Source organism: Symphalangus syndactylus, chromosome 10, assembly GCF_028878055.3.
Source record: "Symphalangus syndactylus isolate Jambi chromosome 10, NHGRI_mSymSyn1-v2.1_pri, whole genome shotgun sequence".
NCBI lineage: Eukaryota > Metazoa > Chordata > Mammalia > Primates > Hylobatidae > Symphalangus > Symphalangus syndactylus.
The window spans coordinates 88070712-88086283 of NC_072432.2; the positions used below are offsets into that span (position 1 = coordinate 88070712).

A 15572-nucleotide genomic window follows, 5' to 3' on the forward strand; every position below is an offset into this window, starting at 1 on the left:
CCTTGGACAGGACTCTTCCCATCACACTGTGTTCCTTCCCCAGGTTGCTGGGCTGCCTCGAAGGGAAATGCAGTGTGGGCCACCTGCAGTTAGAGAGTCATCTGTTCCTTTGGGTGACTGGGCTGCCCTCAAGAGGTCCTGGATCACAGAGGAGATAAACATTCAGGGACAGCATGGCAGTCACAGTGGGAAAGAAGTGGCTGCAGGGAGCTCTAGACTTTGAGGCATCTAAAGAACTTCCTTGGGAGTCAGTCCAAGAAGTCTTCCTGGAAGAGGGGGCGGTGGGGGAGGGTTGGGCAGGAGCTGAGCCAGGGGATGGGTGGGAGGCTGTGCCTGAGAGCTTGGCCCTGGAGATCTGCTTATTTTGAGCTTGAAATGAGGACCCTGTGCTTTGAGGCACCTTGGAGAGCCTCATTGCCTCTAGGCTGGGGTAGGCAGTTGCTGACACATGGGCTGAGTCCCACTTCCCCTCTTACGGCTTGTATGACCTTGGGAGAATCTCTTTCCACACTTGCATCTCCATTTCCTCTTCTATAAAATGGGAAGAATAATGCCTATCTGGCAGGGACGTTGTGAGGATGAAAACGATGGATAACTATGAAAGTTCTTTGCAAAAACTAGAAGGCTGGGTGAAAGGGAAAGTTCATTCCTCAGGGGTGCTGGGGCCCTGGCCTGGCCTCTCAGAACAACAACAGATGGTCACAGCTTGGCTGTGGCCCTGACCGCAGACACAGGCAGGGATTTCTGTGCTGTCCCCTCCCGCCAGCGTGTGCACGCACACACAGAACCCAGATGGGGGCCGCTTGGCCAGCTTCTCCCAGGCCAACCTCCTGCTGTTTGGCATTTGACATATGAGGAGACCAGAGCCAGAGCACACCCCTCACCACACCTCCCACCCCAGAGAGGAGCCAGACTGGCGGGGCGGCCTCTGCACCTCCAGGAAGCAGGATCCCGAGGCCCTGATCTCTTTACCATATGTCCAGAGGCCTTTGATGGGAATTCCAGCACCCCTTTTGTCCTCTCCCACAGGCCTGATGGGGTGGGGGGTAACAGAAGGAGAGAGATTTAAAGAGAAGGAGGCCCTGTGGAGTCTCTGGGTGGCTGAGATAGGTGCCTTTGGGGGCTGGACACTTTCCTCTGGTGTTCACAGACACAAATGCCCCTTCTGGACTCTCCTCCCCTATCCATTCCTGAGGTGATTCCCTGGCTTCACCCCTTGCCACCCTCACCATCACAAGTGGACTCAAATTTAGTCACCCTGAATGCTTTCTTTATTTGGTCACAGATGCCATTTCAAGCCTCTGGGCTCATCCATCCATCCATCCATCCATCCATCCATCCATCCACCCGTCTGTCTATTCATCCATCCATCCATCTGTCCATCTGTCTGTCCATCCATCCATCCGTCCATCCATCCATCCATCCATCCACCTGTCTGTCTATTCATCCATCCATCCGTCTGTCCATCTGTCTGTCCATCCATCCATCCATCCATCCATCCATCCATCCATCCATCCGTCTGTCTATTCATCCATCCATCCGTCTGTCCGTCTGTCCATCCATCCATCCATCCATCTGTCCGTTTGTCTGTTCATTCATCCATCCATCCATCCATCTGTCTGTCCATCCATCCTGTAGTCTATTTAGAACTTACTCTGTGCCAGGCACTGCCCTAGGTGCTTGGGATATAACAGTGAACAAAACAAAGTCCCTGCTCTCATGAACTTTCTAGTGGGTACGCAGACAATAAAGCAACAAATAGGATTGTCCCCTTCAACCTGTTGTTCCATAATCTGATGGATGAGTGTTACAGGGAACATCCGGTTGAAGGGGACAGTGTCTGCCGAGGCAACAGCTAAGCAGAGACTTGATGCTAGGAAGGCTGCGAGCCCAGGGAAGGTGTGCTCCAGACAGGGCAGAGGCAGGGGCGCTGAGGTGGGAGGCAGCTTGGTGGGAGGAGCTGCGAGGAGGCCAGGGTGTGGAAGGGAGGGAAGAGGGGCAGTGGCAGCACGTGAGGCCGAGAGGTAATGGAAGCAGACCATGAGGACCCTGCATGCCAATGAGAGGACTTTGGCTTGTATTCTGAGTGAGATGGGAGCCACCGGAAGCTTTTGGTGGAAGAATGACTTATGGAACATGCTTTCAAGAGTTACACTGGCAACTGTGTTAAGAGAGGACAATGTAGAAAAGGGGAGGTGAGATGGAAGTGAGGCCGGGCACGGTGGCTCACGCCTGGAATCCCAGCCCTTTGGAGGCCAAGGAAGGAGGATTGCTTGAGCCCAGGAGCTCAAGATCAGCCTGGACAACACAATGAGACCCCCATCTCTACAAAAAAATTTTAAAAATTAGCTGGGTGTGGTGGCTCACCACACCTATGGTCCCAACTACTTGGCAGACTGAGGCAGGAAGACTGCTTGAGCCCGGGAGGTCGAGGCTGCAGTGAGCTGTGATCACGCCACTGCACTCCAGTCTGGGCAGCAAAGTGAGACCCTGTCTCAAAAAAACAAAACAAAACAAAAAAAAGAGAGAGAGGCTGCTGCTGTCATCCAGGTGACAGCATCCCTGGAGGTGGTGAGAAGTGGTTGAAGAATCTGATTTGCTGTTCTGAAGAGTGAAAGAGAAGTTAAGGATGACCGCAAGGTTTCTGGCCTGAGCAACTAGAAAGGATGCAGCTGCCATTTCCTGCAATGGGGAAGACTGAGGGAGGGCTAGGTTGCGGATGTGGGAGCCCGGAGTTTCACTTTTGGGCATGTTGATTATGCCAATTAAATATTCCAGTGGAGATGTCAGGAAGAAGGTTGAATAAAGTGCGGAGTGCAGGGGAGAAATCTCAGCTGGAGAACTATGTTTAGGAAACATCAATACACAGGTGATGGTCAAAGCTAGGAGATGGGATGGGATCATGCAGGGATTTACTATGGAGAGGGAAAAGAAGGCTGCAGGACTGAGCCCTAGGTCCGCAGGGTTTAGAAGGGAGTGGGTGATTGGAGGACAGCAAAGAGGCTGTGGAGGGGAGGGCAGCAGGGGCCAGGGGAGCGCAGGGCCCTGGTTTTGCAAGAGGAGGGCAGAGCATCAGATTCAGCTGTGTGGTTATGAGGCAAAGGTAGTGGAGTGTTGGGGGCAAATGCCTGCTTGGAAGGGGTTCAAGAGGGAATGGAAGGACAGGAATCAGAAATAGTAGCATAGAAAAGGTAAAAGCAAGCAAAGAGAGAGAGATAGAATGTAGCTGAAGGGGGATTCAGGAATTATTTTGGGGCCCGGCACAGTGGCACACGCCTGTAATCACGGCACTTTGGGAGACTAAGTCAGGTGGATCACCTGAGGTCAGGAGTTCAAGACCAGCCTGGCCAACATAGAAAAACCCTGTCTCTACTAAAAATGCCAAAATTAGCTGGGCGCGGTGGTGGGCACCTGTAATCCCAGCTACTCAGGAGGCTGAGGCAGGAGAATTGCTTAAATCCAGGAGGCAGAGGTTGCAGTGAGCCGAGATCGTGACACTGCATTCCAGCCTGGGCATCAGAGCAAAACTCTGTCTCAAAATAAATAAATAAAATAAAATAAAAAATTAGCTAGGTGTGGTGGCATGTGCCTGCAGTCCCAGCTGCTCAAGAGACTGAGGTGGGAGGAATGCTTGAGCCTGGGAGGTGGAGGCTGCAGTGAGCTATGGGGACACTACTGCACTGTAGCCTGGGCAACAGAGCAAGACCTTGTCTCAAAAATGTATATATATTTTGGGCTTTTTTTCCTAAAACGGGAACTATAACAGCATATTTGCGAGCTGATGGGAGTGACCCAGCAGAGAGGGAAATGGATCAGGCAGGAGAAGGGGGAACTGAGGGAACAGTGTCTTTGTTGAAAGAGGGTGGGATCAGTGCACAAGAGGGAGACTTCAGACAGCTCACCCGTCCTCTGTTCATCCTTTGTTCTATCCCCTCTCCCGCCAAGGAGTGAGCTTAGGGACAGGGAAGGAGAGCGTTCGGCTCTCATGCCCCACTCAGGGGTGTGCTCCCTGCCTTGTATCCTTGCCTTTCCACAGCCTGTGGAAGTGGGAGGAGATCTGCTTTCAGGTCCCAACTTGGCCTCCAGAGGATTGTGTGACCTGGAGCCAGCCACATCTGTCTGGAACTGTTTTATCTGCAAATAATACCTGTTTAACTGGGGCGCTGTGAGGAGTGGGTGCCAGTGCTCCCTGCTCAGCTCTGCACTTTCCTTGTTTTCTCCTGGAGCCTCCGAGCTGGGACCTGCTGTCCCCTCCATGTCCCAGTGCTCTCCATGACTGCTGCAAAATGAATTCCTGACTCCCCAGCGAAAAGTACCTCAGCTGTCTCGGAACCTCCAGCATTCTTTCTTTTCCTCTTTTTTTCTTTTTTAGCTATATCACCTTATTTTTTAAAAAATCTATCAACTATATTTATTCCTGTAATTCTCCATTTGCACAGAAAATCAACAGTTGTCTCTGTTTTAAGGGTAATACAGGCTGGGTTTGGTGCTCATGGGATTACATGCCTGTAATCCCAGCACTTTGGGAGGCTGAGAGAGGTGGGCTGCCTGAGCCCCGGAGTTTGAGGCCAACCTGAACAACGTGGTGAAACTCTGTCTGTACAAAAACAAACAAACACACACACACAAACATTAGCCAGGCTCGGTGGCATGTACCTGGCACCTGTGGTCCCAACTACTAAGGAGGCTGAGGTGGGAGGATCGCTTGAGCCTGGGAAGTTGAGGCTGCGGTGAGCTGTGATCACACCACTGCACTCCAGCCTGGGCAACAGAGTGAGACTTTGTCTCAAAAATAAAAGAGGGTAGGCCGGGTGCGGTGGCTCATGCCTGTGATCCCAACACTTTGGGAGGCCAACGCAGGCGAATCATGAGGTCAGGAGCTTGAGACCAGCCTGGCCAACATGGTGAAACCCCATCTCTACTAAAAATACAGAAAATTAGCTGGGTATAGTGGTGGGCACCTGTAATCCCAGCTACTCAGGAGGCTGAGGCAGGAGAATCGCTTGAACTCAGGAGGGGGAGGTTGCAGTAAGCCGAGATCGCACCACTGCACTCCAGCCCATGCGACAGTGTGAGACTTCGTCTCAAAAAAAAAAAAAAAAGGGTAATTCAATATTTTTATTTTAAAATTTCTTTTTTTTTAAATAAAAATGGGTATATTTATGGTATACAAAATGATGTTTCAAAATATGTACCCATTGTGGAATGGCTAAATTGAGCTAATTAACATATGCATTCCCTCACATAGTTATTTGTGGTGAGAACACCTAAAATGTACTCTCAGTAATTTTCTTTTTCTTCTTTCTTTCTTTTTTTTTTTTTTTTGAGATGGAGTCTGGCTCTGTTGCCCAGGCTGGAGTGCGGTGGCACAATCTCGGCTCACTGTAACCTCCGCCTTCCAGGTTCAAGCGATTCTCCTGCCTCAACCTCTCCAGCAGCTGGGATTACAGGCACCGGCCACTACACCCGGCTAATTTTTGTATTTTTAGTAGAGATGGAGTTTCACCATGTTGGCCAGGCTGGTCTCGAACTCCCGACCTCAGGTGATCCGCCTCCCTCAGCCTCCCAAAGTGCCAGGATTACAGGCATGAGCCACCGCACCAGGCCTACTCTCAGTAATCTTCAAGTATACAATACACTTTTATTAACTCTAGTCACCATATTGAACAATAGATCTCTTGAACTTATTCCTCCTGAAATTTTGTCTTTTGACCAACCCTCTCTCTTTTTCCTTCCTTCCTCCCTCCCATTCTCTTTCATTCCTTTCTTTTTTTCCTCTCTTCTCCTCCCTCTCTCCCTCCCTCTCTTTTCTCCCTTCCTTCCTTCTTTTTTCCTCTCTTCCCTTCCCTCCCTCCTTTCTGAGGAAACACTTTTGTTTTCTCTTCCCTGTTAGCTGATCAAGTCTGCAGGCATGGGTCCCAATGTGGTCCGGTTTGCCTCTCAAGCTGGGAGTCACAGCTGGCACACAGTGGCTGGCACACTGAAGGTATCATGGAAGGAAGAATCATGCAGCCACCCCATGGCATCCTCTAGCTCATCCCTAAACATGTGTTGAGCCCTACTCATGCTAGGCCCCTTGCCAGCTTTAGGGCAGCCCCCAGGCAGGTTTTGAAGGCTATTCTCTGGCCCAGAACTGGGGGAAGAGGTTCCTGTATGGTAGGTGCCAGGGCTGTGGCAGATGACCAGTCTTCCAGAGTCCCCTTGTTACCCCTCCCTCTCCTCTCCTCTTGCAGTAACTGGGGGGTTGGCATGAGGGAGAGGGCCTAGAGGAGGGGGCACAGTCCTGTTCAAGCTCTGCCAGGCAGCCAGAGACCCCCTGGGGCACCCGTTGTAAGCAGTAGACAAAAAGCCTGGGACAAAAGGCCTGTGGGAGCCTTGGTGAATAGATTAATGAGATTTCCATAAGGGAGGCCGACAATGGGATTCTCCCTTCCAGCCTCTTTGTTCCAGGCTAAGATAATGGAGCTCAGAGGAGGCTTGCCTAGAGGCATGGCCCCTTCTCCACACCGGCCCAGAGCCAACTCACAGCTGCCCCTTCTTGCCTACCCTGCCCCCAGCCCAGTTTGGTCCAATCCCTTCCCTCCCCTATGGGTGATGGAATCCAGAATCAGAGAATTTCTGGAAGATCCGGAAGGAATCTTAGGGGTCTCTTTTGGGGGTTCGAGGAGGGTGTTGATGCTGTGTTGTTGGGGTTTCTTCCTACCTCACCCTGTACAAAATTTATTTCAGTGTTTCTAATGAGAAAGGAAGGTTAGAGGTCCACCGATCTAAACCAACGGTCTCAATGGACAGATGAAGAAAGTGGAGCTTAGTGAGGTTAAGTGTCTTGGCCATGATCACAGAGTGACAGCTCAGGGCATTTGCTGCCCCAGGAAGCCAGGGTGGGCTGGGGGGATACCTACTGCCTGCATCGGGCCCTGTGCATGGAGAGCCTGTGGTCCTCAGGGATGGGAGAGGCACCCACAGGACCCAAGGGCAGCAGGACCACGGGGGAGATCGGTGCCTGAGTGTTCTGGCCAGCTGTGAAGGCTGAATCATCTCTCATGAAACTTGTAAGACTTCCTAAAAATGAGGGGAGAGGTTTTAGGAATGACTTGACTCCTCCATCCGGTAATTCTTTCCGTAACTATTGATTGATTGCCTGTGAGTTTGAAGGACTGCGTCCTGTGGGTAGAGTCAAGCGGGGTTCCAGCTTCCTATGTGCACAGCTGCACTTCACCTTCAAGGTCTGCAGAGAAAGAGCTGCCTCAGGAACAAGACCTTGCTCCCCAAACCAGGCAGTTTGAGAGAGAGAGTGTTTTCTCCACAGAGTCCCAGCTACCACCTGGGAAAGCTACAAAACCCAAATAAGGAACTGTGTGCCCAGCCCAGGGGTGTGTCTGGTTATCTGATGGCCCTTCACAGGGAAAGACAGGCTCTACTTGGGCGTTTTACCGGGAGGGGACACAAATTCTCCTGCCTGCTCTGAAGGGTAAATACACAGCACTTGGGGAGCACAGCCACTGTTTCCACAGGCCCAGGAAGTGAGTGTTGGTGAGTGTAGGTGTGCAGTGTGGAATGACTCAGGCTCTTCTCTGGCTGTAAGCGCAAAGGGCTGGGCCAGAGAGCCCTTGCAGGCAAGTGGTTCAGGGCTGGGCTTTGAGTCGTGTCTCCACTCTGTAATAGCCATGTGACCCTGAAGATGTGTTCATCTCTGTACCTCAGTCTCCTCCGCTGGGGAGGCGATGGGGATGACAGTAACAGTATTGATCTCAGAGCTGGCACGAGGGCTGCATTAGAGATATAAAACATAGACCAGGCGCTGGTTCTGTACGCAGTGCTTGGGTTTTGGGGAAATGGCGTCAGCTACTGGCTCGTCATATTATTACTGGAAGGAACCTCTTTTCACAGAACATTCACCAAGTTTCCCCAGCCCCAAGGAGAAGTTACTTGTTTAGTGTCACTCAGCAAGGTTGGGGCACTGCTTGGGTTCTGAATTTGTAATTTGTGCCCCACACTGGACTGTGTCCATTATATACATTATCTTTAAATCCTCACCGCCACTCAGCATGACATACGTTATGCCCTTTAACAAATGGAGAAATTGGCTGGGTGCAGTGGCTCAGGCCCGTAATCCCAGCACTTTGGGAGGCTGAGGCAGACAGATCACTTGAGGCCAGGAGTTTGAGACCAGTCTGGCCAACATGGCAAAACCCTGTCTCTACTTAAAAAAAATATATACAAATAGAAATGGGGAAATTGAGGTTCACTGAGGTCAGGCAACCTGCCCAGGGTCACACAGTGTGTGTTTGGGCCTGGATTCAAACGAGGTCTCTGAGATTCAAAGCCTAACTTTCCCCTGTGTCCTCAGGGCCTTTCATCACCTCCGGCATCACTGATCATCGGAGTGTGACTTGTGAACCTGGACAGAAGACAGGCGGTCCCCGTCTTGGGGAGATCCTTCCTGAGGCTCCTGCGGGAGGCAAACTGGCAGCAGGCCCAGGGTCTCTGTGTCAGAGCAAGAGGGCTGTAACTGGCCTGGGGGTGGGGGCAGGGAGACAGCATTTTTCACCTATAACGGGCTAGGGGAGGAAGGCAAGGCCTGGCAGGCCTGGGTCTGTTAGGAAGCATCTAAATGAGATTGCACTTTAAACAGGTGCGTGCCAGGCACAGGCATGAACATATGCACATGTGCCTGCAGCTGCGCACATCTGTACACATCCCTGGTGGTGTGCACGTGCATGTTGGTGTGTATTCAGACTCACGTGGGACATCGTTCTGAGCCTGTGTGCAGGTAAGGCAATCTCACCCACTCTTCTCAAACTTCTGCCCTCTTCCTGCCCTTAGGTTGGGGCTGGTCCTTTGGCAGCTGAGTTCTTTCTCTTGGAAGGGGTCAAAGGAAAATGTAGCGCTATGGAACTAAGTTTAGCAGAAGTTGCTGACCTGGTGCCCTGCTTCCCGGTTAGATTTTTTTTTTTTTTTTTTTTTTTTTTTTTTTTTTTTGAGATGGAGTTTCGCTCTTGTTGCCCAGGCTGGAGTGCAATGGCGCAATCTCAGCTTACTGCAACCTCCACCTCCCAGGTTCAAGATATTCTTCTGCCTCAGCCTCCCAAGTAGCTGAGATTACAGGTGCCTGCCACCATGCCTGGCTACTTTTTTTTTTTTTTGTATTTTTAGTAGAGAGGGGTTTCACCACGTTGGCTAGGCTGGCCTTGAACTCCTGACCTCAGGTGATCCACCTGCCTCAGCCTCACAAAGTGCTGGGATTACAGGCATGAGCCACTGTGCCCGGCCCCTGGTTAGATTATTGAAAGGATCTCTAGTAGATGTCATGTCACTGCATGTAGACAATGATGCCTTAAAGGAGGATGAAGAAGGGAAAAAGGGATGAGCTGGTAGCTAGTGGGGAACCCAGGGTCAAGAGAGGTCATTTTGAGGATGAGAATTAATCAAGCTAATTGGGGGGAGGGGGGAGGGGGCGGAACCTAGGAGGGATAATTGATGGGGCCGAGGACTGGGGTGGATGGACCCTGAGGCCTTTTGGGTGCAAGATGGATACAGATGTAGATAAAGGTAGAAAGAGGGCCAGAGGTAAGGGAGCTTTGCCCAATGACTTCATTTTTTGCCCTGGCTAAAATGGGAGGAAATTTACCTGGAGTGGAAGGGCCAGGTAATGAAGGGCCAAATGAAGATGGAGAATAGAGATCAGTTGGTCTAGATAAGAGTGTCATGGACAAGGTCCCCTCTCTGGAAAGGTGAGAGGGGCTGAGCCGTGGAGTAGAGGAGACATTGTGGGTATGAAGCTGGGAGGACGGGGTGGAGGATTGGAGGTGGCTTACTGGAGTCCACAGTTTCCAGGGTGGAGCAGTTCTCAGTGATGGCCAGGGCCAGAGGATCTTCGTTGGTGGGTGGAGGTTTCAGTAAGGATTGCTGAAGGCCAGGCCAGGGGCTGGTGAGAGGGAGCCTGGCCCAAAATTCTGGGGGATGAGGGACATCACTGACAGCTTTAGGAGCACACAGGCTGGCGGTGGGGAAGGAGATGTGTGTGGACAAGTCCAGATCTGAGCCTTCTTCATTTACTGTGTCTGTGCCCTTGGTGGGGAAGGTGTCACTCTTTTTCCCCAGCTTGTCCAGTTTAATATGTTCAGGGTAAATGCTATCATCAAGGTCAAATTTCTCTTTCCATATTAAGTAAGGAAACAAAGCACAGAAAATAGTAAATAGAAAAAAAAAAACAGATTTGTGGTCTGGGTAGTAACACAATACTTGCATTTGTATAACTTTTGTTTGTTTGTTTTGAGATGGAGTCTCGCTCTTGTCGCCCAGGCTGGAGTGCAGCGGTGCCATCTCGGGTCACTGTAACCTCCGCCACCCGGGTTCAAGTGGTTCTCCTGCCTCAGCATCCTGAGTAGCTGGGATTACAGGCGCCCGCCACTATGCCCGGCTAATTTTTGTATTTTTAGTACAGATGGGGTTTCACCATGTTGGCCAGGCTGGTCTTGAATTTCTGACCTCAGGTGATCCACCAGCCTCGGCCTCCCAAAGTGTTGGGATTACAGGCATGAGCCATGGAGCCCGGCCAATAACTTTGATGTTACCTCCTAAGACTCTGCAGCCAGAACCATTTGTGATTTTTGATGTTCCAGGAAATTTCCCTCTTTCACACCATGTAATGCCTCTGATCTTTGGAGATCCTTCTCAGCAAGAGCTGGAGGGCTGCATATCTGCCCCCAAGGACCTCGCACTCAGCTCTGTTACTCTGTTCTCCCTCCTGCCCAGTGGCCAGCATCACCTCTCAAATGGGGGCAGGACAACCTCGAGAACTCCACGTACCTTCCTTTTTAAGCTACACTTTTATGGCTCATGCCTTCCCTAGGCCAGTGGGGATGAGAGTAAATAGCTTTATTTTCAAATGTCTTCTCCCATTGATGTCAGGTCACAGCCACATGAAGTAGAGAGCATCAACAGGGGTGGGGTGCTGTCAACAAGCTGCTGCTAGGAAGGCCAGCTGTGGAGAACTGAGAAGCCAGCAGGTTATCTTCAGCTTCCTTTTCTACTATATACACCCACTTTCAAAGCTCTGGTGACCCAACACTTCTTGGTGTTCTCTATGGACTCGAAGTATATGGATGGTTATGTAGGTTGTGCACAAGCCTTACTTCCAACAGGGCACAATTCACAATTCCAGTGCAGCAGACACTAGATTTATGAGCTTTCCAGAAGGTGGCAGTAAAGTGCCTTGAGGAAGGGAATATGGCACGTGAGCTAGCACAGCCCTGGCTTTCTGAAGGCACTGTGCCCTGCACCTTTGAAGGTGCTGTTCTTGTGATCTGGGACACCCTGCTCACTTTAGCCTGTCTGGTCGACTTGATCCCTCACTTTTCATGGTCCAGCAAAGGCACCACCTCCTTGGGAAGTTGCCCCGAGCCCCAGTACCCTTGGCACATACCTCTATTTTCTCACTTCAGAGGCCATTGTCTACCTACCTGTCTTCTCCACCCGGCTGACCCATTCTATTCACCTTTCAATCTTTCCCCATGCCTAGCAAAACACTTGGGATTTGCTCCATAAAAATCCGTTGAAGAAAGAATACTGAACCTATGAGAATATGTGAACCTGTTAACTTGTCTTATCAAAAGCTTAGCTTTGAGAAATCATCATCGGCATCAACTGTTGCTGGGTGTGCCATGGGCCTCTTAGTCTTTGAGATATTTTATCAGGCTGGCCCACAGAAGCCCTGTGCCTGGGTAGAGCCATTCCCCAAGCCCCAGATCCCCTCACCAGAGTGTTTGGCTCATGCTGGGAGGTGCTAAGGGAGTGTCAGGAACAGTGACGGAACATCTCTGCTGTGTTTACAGCATGGATGGCAAGAAGGACGTTGTTTATTACATCTCACAGGTCTGCTTCCTGAGGACTACGAAAAAAAGTTCTATGATCTCTAAGACAGGAACACTTTTGCTTTGAGTAATGGTGTTTTTTTACTTTGCAGTGAGTCTGATGACCTCTCCCTATTTGGCTACTGGGAAGCTCAGAGACAAATTGGTGGTCCACATCCTATGATGTGCATTGTTGTGCATTAACTTTCCCCCATCTTCTCCAGCATATGACCTATTTGTTCTATATATTTTTGTATTGTGGTGAGACCTATTGGGAATAAAGCAGGTGACAGCACCTGCCCCAGGCACACAGCCATTACATGCAGCTGGGTCTGGAATCCAGGTGCTCTGACTTCATCAGGCAGAAGCCAAAACCAAGTGGGAAGGAAACGAATGCTCTGGGTCAGCCACTGAGGTTTCCCATGGATAAGGCAGTGCCACACACGCCAGCATCTCTGACCTCAGGCCCAGAGGGGGCCTTGGAATCTCAGGAAAGGCTGAGGTGAACAGAGCATTTAGGAATAACAAACTTCTGGGTCACTAGGCCAGGGACTCTGGGCAGGCCTCATACATCTCTTTACATAACCCTAGTGCCTCTGTAGTGGCCAGCACACGGTGGGTGACAAACAACTCTTACTGAGCGAGCTTCACTTGAGTTTGACTCTTCCGAGGGCTGGGGTGTCTCGCCCACTGTCCGATCCTTCACTAGAAGGCAAGGATCACGTGTCCTACAGAGAACATGGCTGGAGTGGCCAGGACAAAAATAATAACCATTGCCTACAAGGTGAAGTTAGGGCCAACCACATCGTTTCCACACCCCTTTGGGCGCTGAGGAAAATATTTTCAGACAACTTTAATCCTGGGACATAAGAAGTGTATTTGGTGCCTGGAGGGAGGGCCCCAAGAGAGTGGGGCGGTAGGTGGTGGATGCCGGAAGCCCAGCCTGTCCAAGCCGCATTATAGGCGGACTGGCATATGGCTAGCAGTGGCCCACTGGGTCCTCGGTGGCTCAGCCCTCACCAGCCCTCCCGTCTCTTGCCCGCAGCTCTGTCGAAGATGCACTGGACACCGGAACACGCCCAGCCCCTCAACCAGTGGCCAGAGCAGCACCTGGACATCTCCTCCACCACCCCGTCGCCGGCCCACAAGCTGGAGTTGCCCCCCGGGGGTCGCCAACGCTGCCACTACGCTTGGGCACACGACGACATCTCCGCCCTCACTGCCTCCAACCTCCTAAAGCGCTATGCAGAGAAGTACTCTGGGGTCTTGGACTCTCCCTACGAGCGTCCGGCCCTGGGCGGGTACAGCGACGCCTCCTTCCTCAACGGCGCCAAAGGGGACCCCGAGCCCTGGCCAGGGCCGGAGCCACCCTACCCCTTGGCCTCACTCCACGAAGGCCTCCCAGGAACCAAGTCGGGCGGTGGGGGCGGTTCCGGGGCTCTGGGGGGCTCCCCAGTTTTAGCCGGGAACCTCCCTGAACCCCTCTACGCCGGCAATGCGTGCGGGGGCCCGTCGGCGGCGCCCGACTACGCGGCAGGCTACGGCGGGGGGTACCTGGCGCCGGGTTACTGCGCGCAGACGGGCGCCGCGCTGCCCCCGCCGCCCCCGGCCGCGCTCCTGCAGCCCCCACCGCCTCCGGGGTACGGGCCCTCAGCGCCGCTGTACAACTATCCCGCAGGGGGCTACGCAGCGCAGCCCGGCTATGGCGCGCTCCCGCCGCCCCCAGGCCCACCCCCCGCCCCCTACCTGACCCCGGGCCTGCCCGCGCCCACGCCCCTGCCCGCGCCGGCACCGCCCACCGCCTATGGCTTCCCCACGGCCGCGCCGGGCGCCGAATCCGGGCTGTCGCTGAAGCGCAAGGCCGCCGACGAGGGGCCCGAGGGCCGCTACCGCAAGTTCGTGTACGAGCCCGCCAAGGCCCCCGCGGCTGACGGCGCCTCCTACCCCGCCGCGGACAACGGTGAGTGTCGGGGCAACGGGTTCCGGGCCAAGCCGCCGGGAGCCGCGGAGGAGGCGTCGGGCAAGTACGGTGGCGGCGTCCCCCTCAAGGTCCTGGGCTCCCCCGTCTACGGCCCGCAGCTGGAGCCCTTTGAAAAGTTCCCGGAGCGGGCCCCGGCTCCCCGTGGGGGGTTCGCCGTGCCGGAGCCTCCCAAAGGCGTGGACCCCGGGGCCCTGGAGCTGGTGACGAGCAAGATGGTGGACTGCGGGCCCCCAGTGCAGTGGGCGGATGTGGCGGGCCAGGGCGCGCTCAAGGCGGCGCTGGAGGAGGAGCTGGTGTGGCCCCTGCTCAGGCCCCCCGCCTACCCGGGCAGCCTGCGCCCGCCGCGGACCGTCCTGCTCTTTGGGCCGCGGGGCTCGGGCAAAGCGCTGCTGGGCCGCTGCCTCGCCACGCAGCTGGGAGCCACGCTGTTGCGCCTGCGTGGCGCGACCCTGGCTGCGCCCGGCGCCGCCGAGGGCGCGCGCCTTCTCCAGGCCGCCTTCGCGGCCGCGCGCTGCCGCCCACCCGCGGTACTGCTCATCAGCGAGCTGGACGCGCTGCTTCCCGCCCGGGACGACGGCGCGGCGGCAGGGGGCGCGCTGCAGGTGCCGCTCCTGGCCTGCCTGGACGCGGGCTGCGGCGCGGGGGCTGACGGCGTGCTGGTTGTGGGCACCACCTCGCGGCCCGCGGCTCTGGACGAGGCGACCCGCCGGCGCTTCTCTCTCCGCTTCTACGTGGCGCTGCCCGACAGCCCGGCCCGCGGGCAGATCCTGCAGCGGGCGCTGGCCCAGCAGGGCTGCGCGCTCAGTGAGCGGGAACTGGCGGCGCTGGTGCAGGGCACGCAGGGCTTCTCTGGGGGCGAGCTGGGGCAGCTGTGCCAGCAGGCGGCGGCCGGGGCGGGCCTCCCGGGGCTGCAGCGCCCCCTCTCCTACAAAGACCTGGAGGCGGCGCTGGCCAAGGTGGGCCCTAGGGCCTCTGCCAAGGAACTGGACTCGTTCGTGGAGTGGGACAAAATGTACGGCTCCGGACACTGACAGCGCGCTGGGGAGGCCGCGGGAGCCGGCGTCCCTCCGTCCCCGCCGCCTCCGCGTGGGAGGGATGTCACTGACTAAACCGGGCTGGCAGGAGCCGGAGTGGTGAATGTGGGATCGGGGACAGGAGGGGTCTGCCGGTGGATTTTTTTTTTTTTTCGTGGGAATGAAAATGCTTCTGCCAGGCAGATAGATGCCATATGCGCCGTGGACTCAGGTTTTTCCTATTTATTGTGGACTGGAAGCCACAACGCTTTTGTCTCCTCGCTATCTGAACGGCACCCTCCTTCTCCCTCACTTTCTCCACCCCATTCTCTGCATTCTCTCGGTTTTCTCTCCCTTTTGCTTTGTCGCTGACACCCCTGCCCTCCATGCTGGCCCTGTTTCTCTCCTGCCCGTCCCTCCCCAGCTCTCCGTCCCTCACCCTCTGTGCTTCTGTCTCCATCCCTGGCTCTCCAGCGTCCCTGGTCTTGTGGTCCCTGAGCTTTAATGCCTCTCCCTGCCTTCTGTTCTTATTTGGACTCTAGTGGCCCTTTGCAGGAGCTCTGGAGGCCCAGGGGCTGAGGAGGAGGGTTACCCCTCTACCCATCTGAAACCTAGGGTCTAGGGGGATCAAGGAAAAAAAGTCCCCAAAGAAGGGGAATTTTTTGTTTGTTTTTGAGGGGAGATCCCAGAAATGTAGCTTGTTTCATATTTTAGGCTTCTTAT

General features: G+C 54.1%; 1 protein-coding gene across 2 annotated transcripts in view; it reads left to right on the top strand.

The window, feature by feature from the left end:
* FIGNL2 (fidgetin like 2) overlaps positions 1 to 15362 on the top strand; it is a 65667-nt gene extending 50305 nt beyond the window's left edge. For both annotated transcript variants that reach the window (XM_055294794.2, XM_055294795.2), the window contains exon 2: positions 12901 to 15362. In XM_055294794.2, the coding sequence (XP_055150769.2) occupies positions 12901 to 14867 (1967 nt within the window). In that variant the 3' untranslated portion in view covers positions 14868 to 15362. The remainder of the gene's footprint in view (positions 1 to 12900) is intronic.
* Positions 15363 to 15572: the final 210 nt, after the last annotated feature.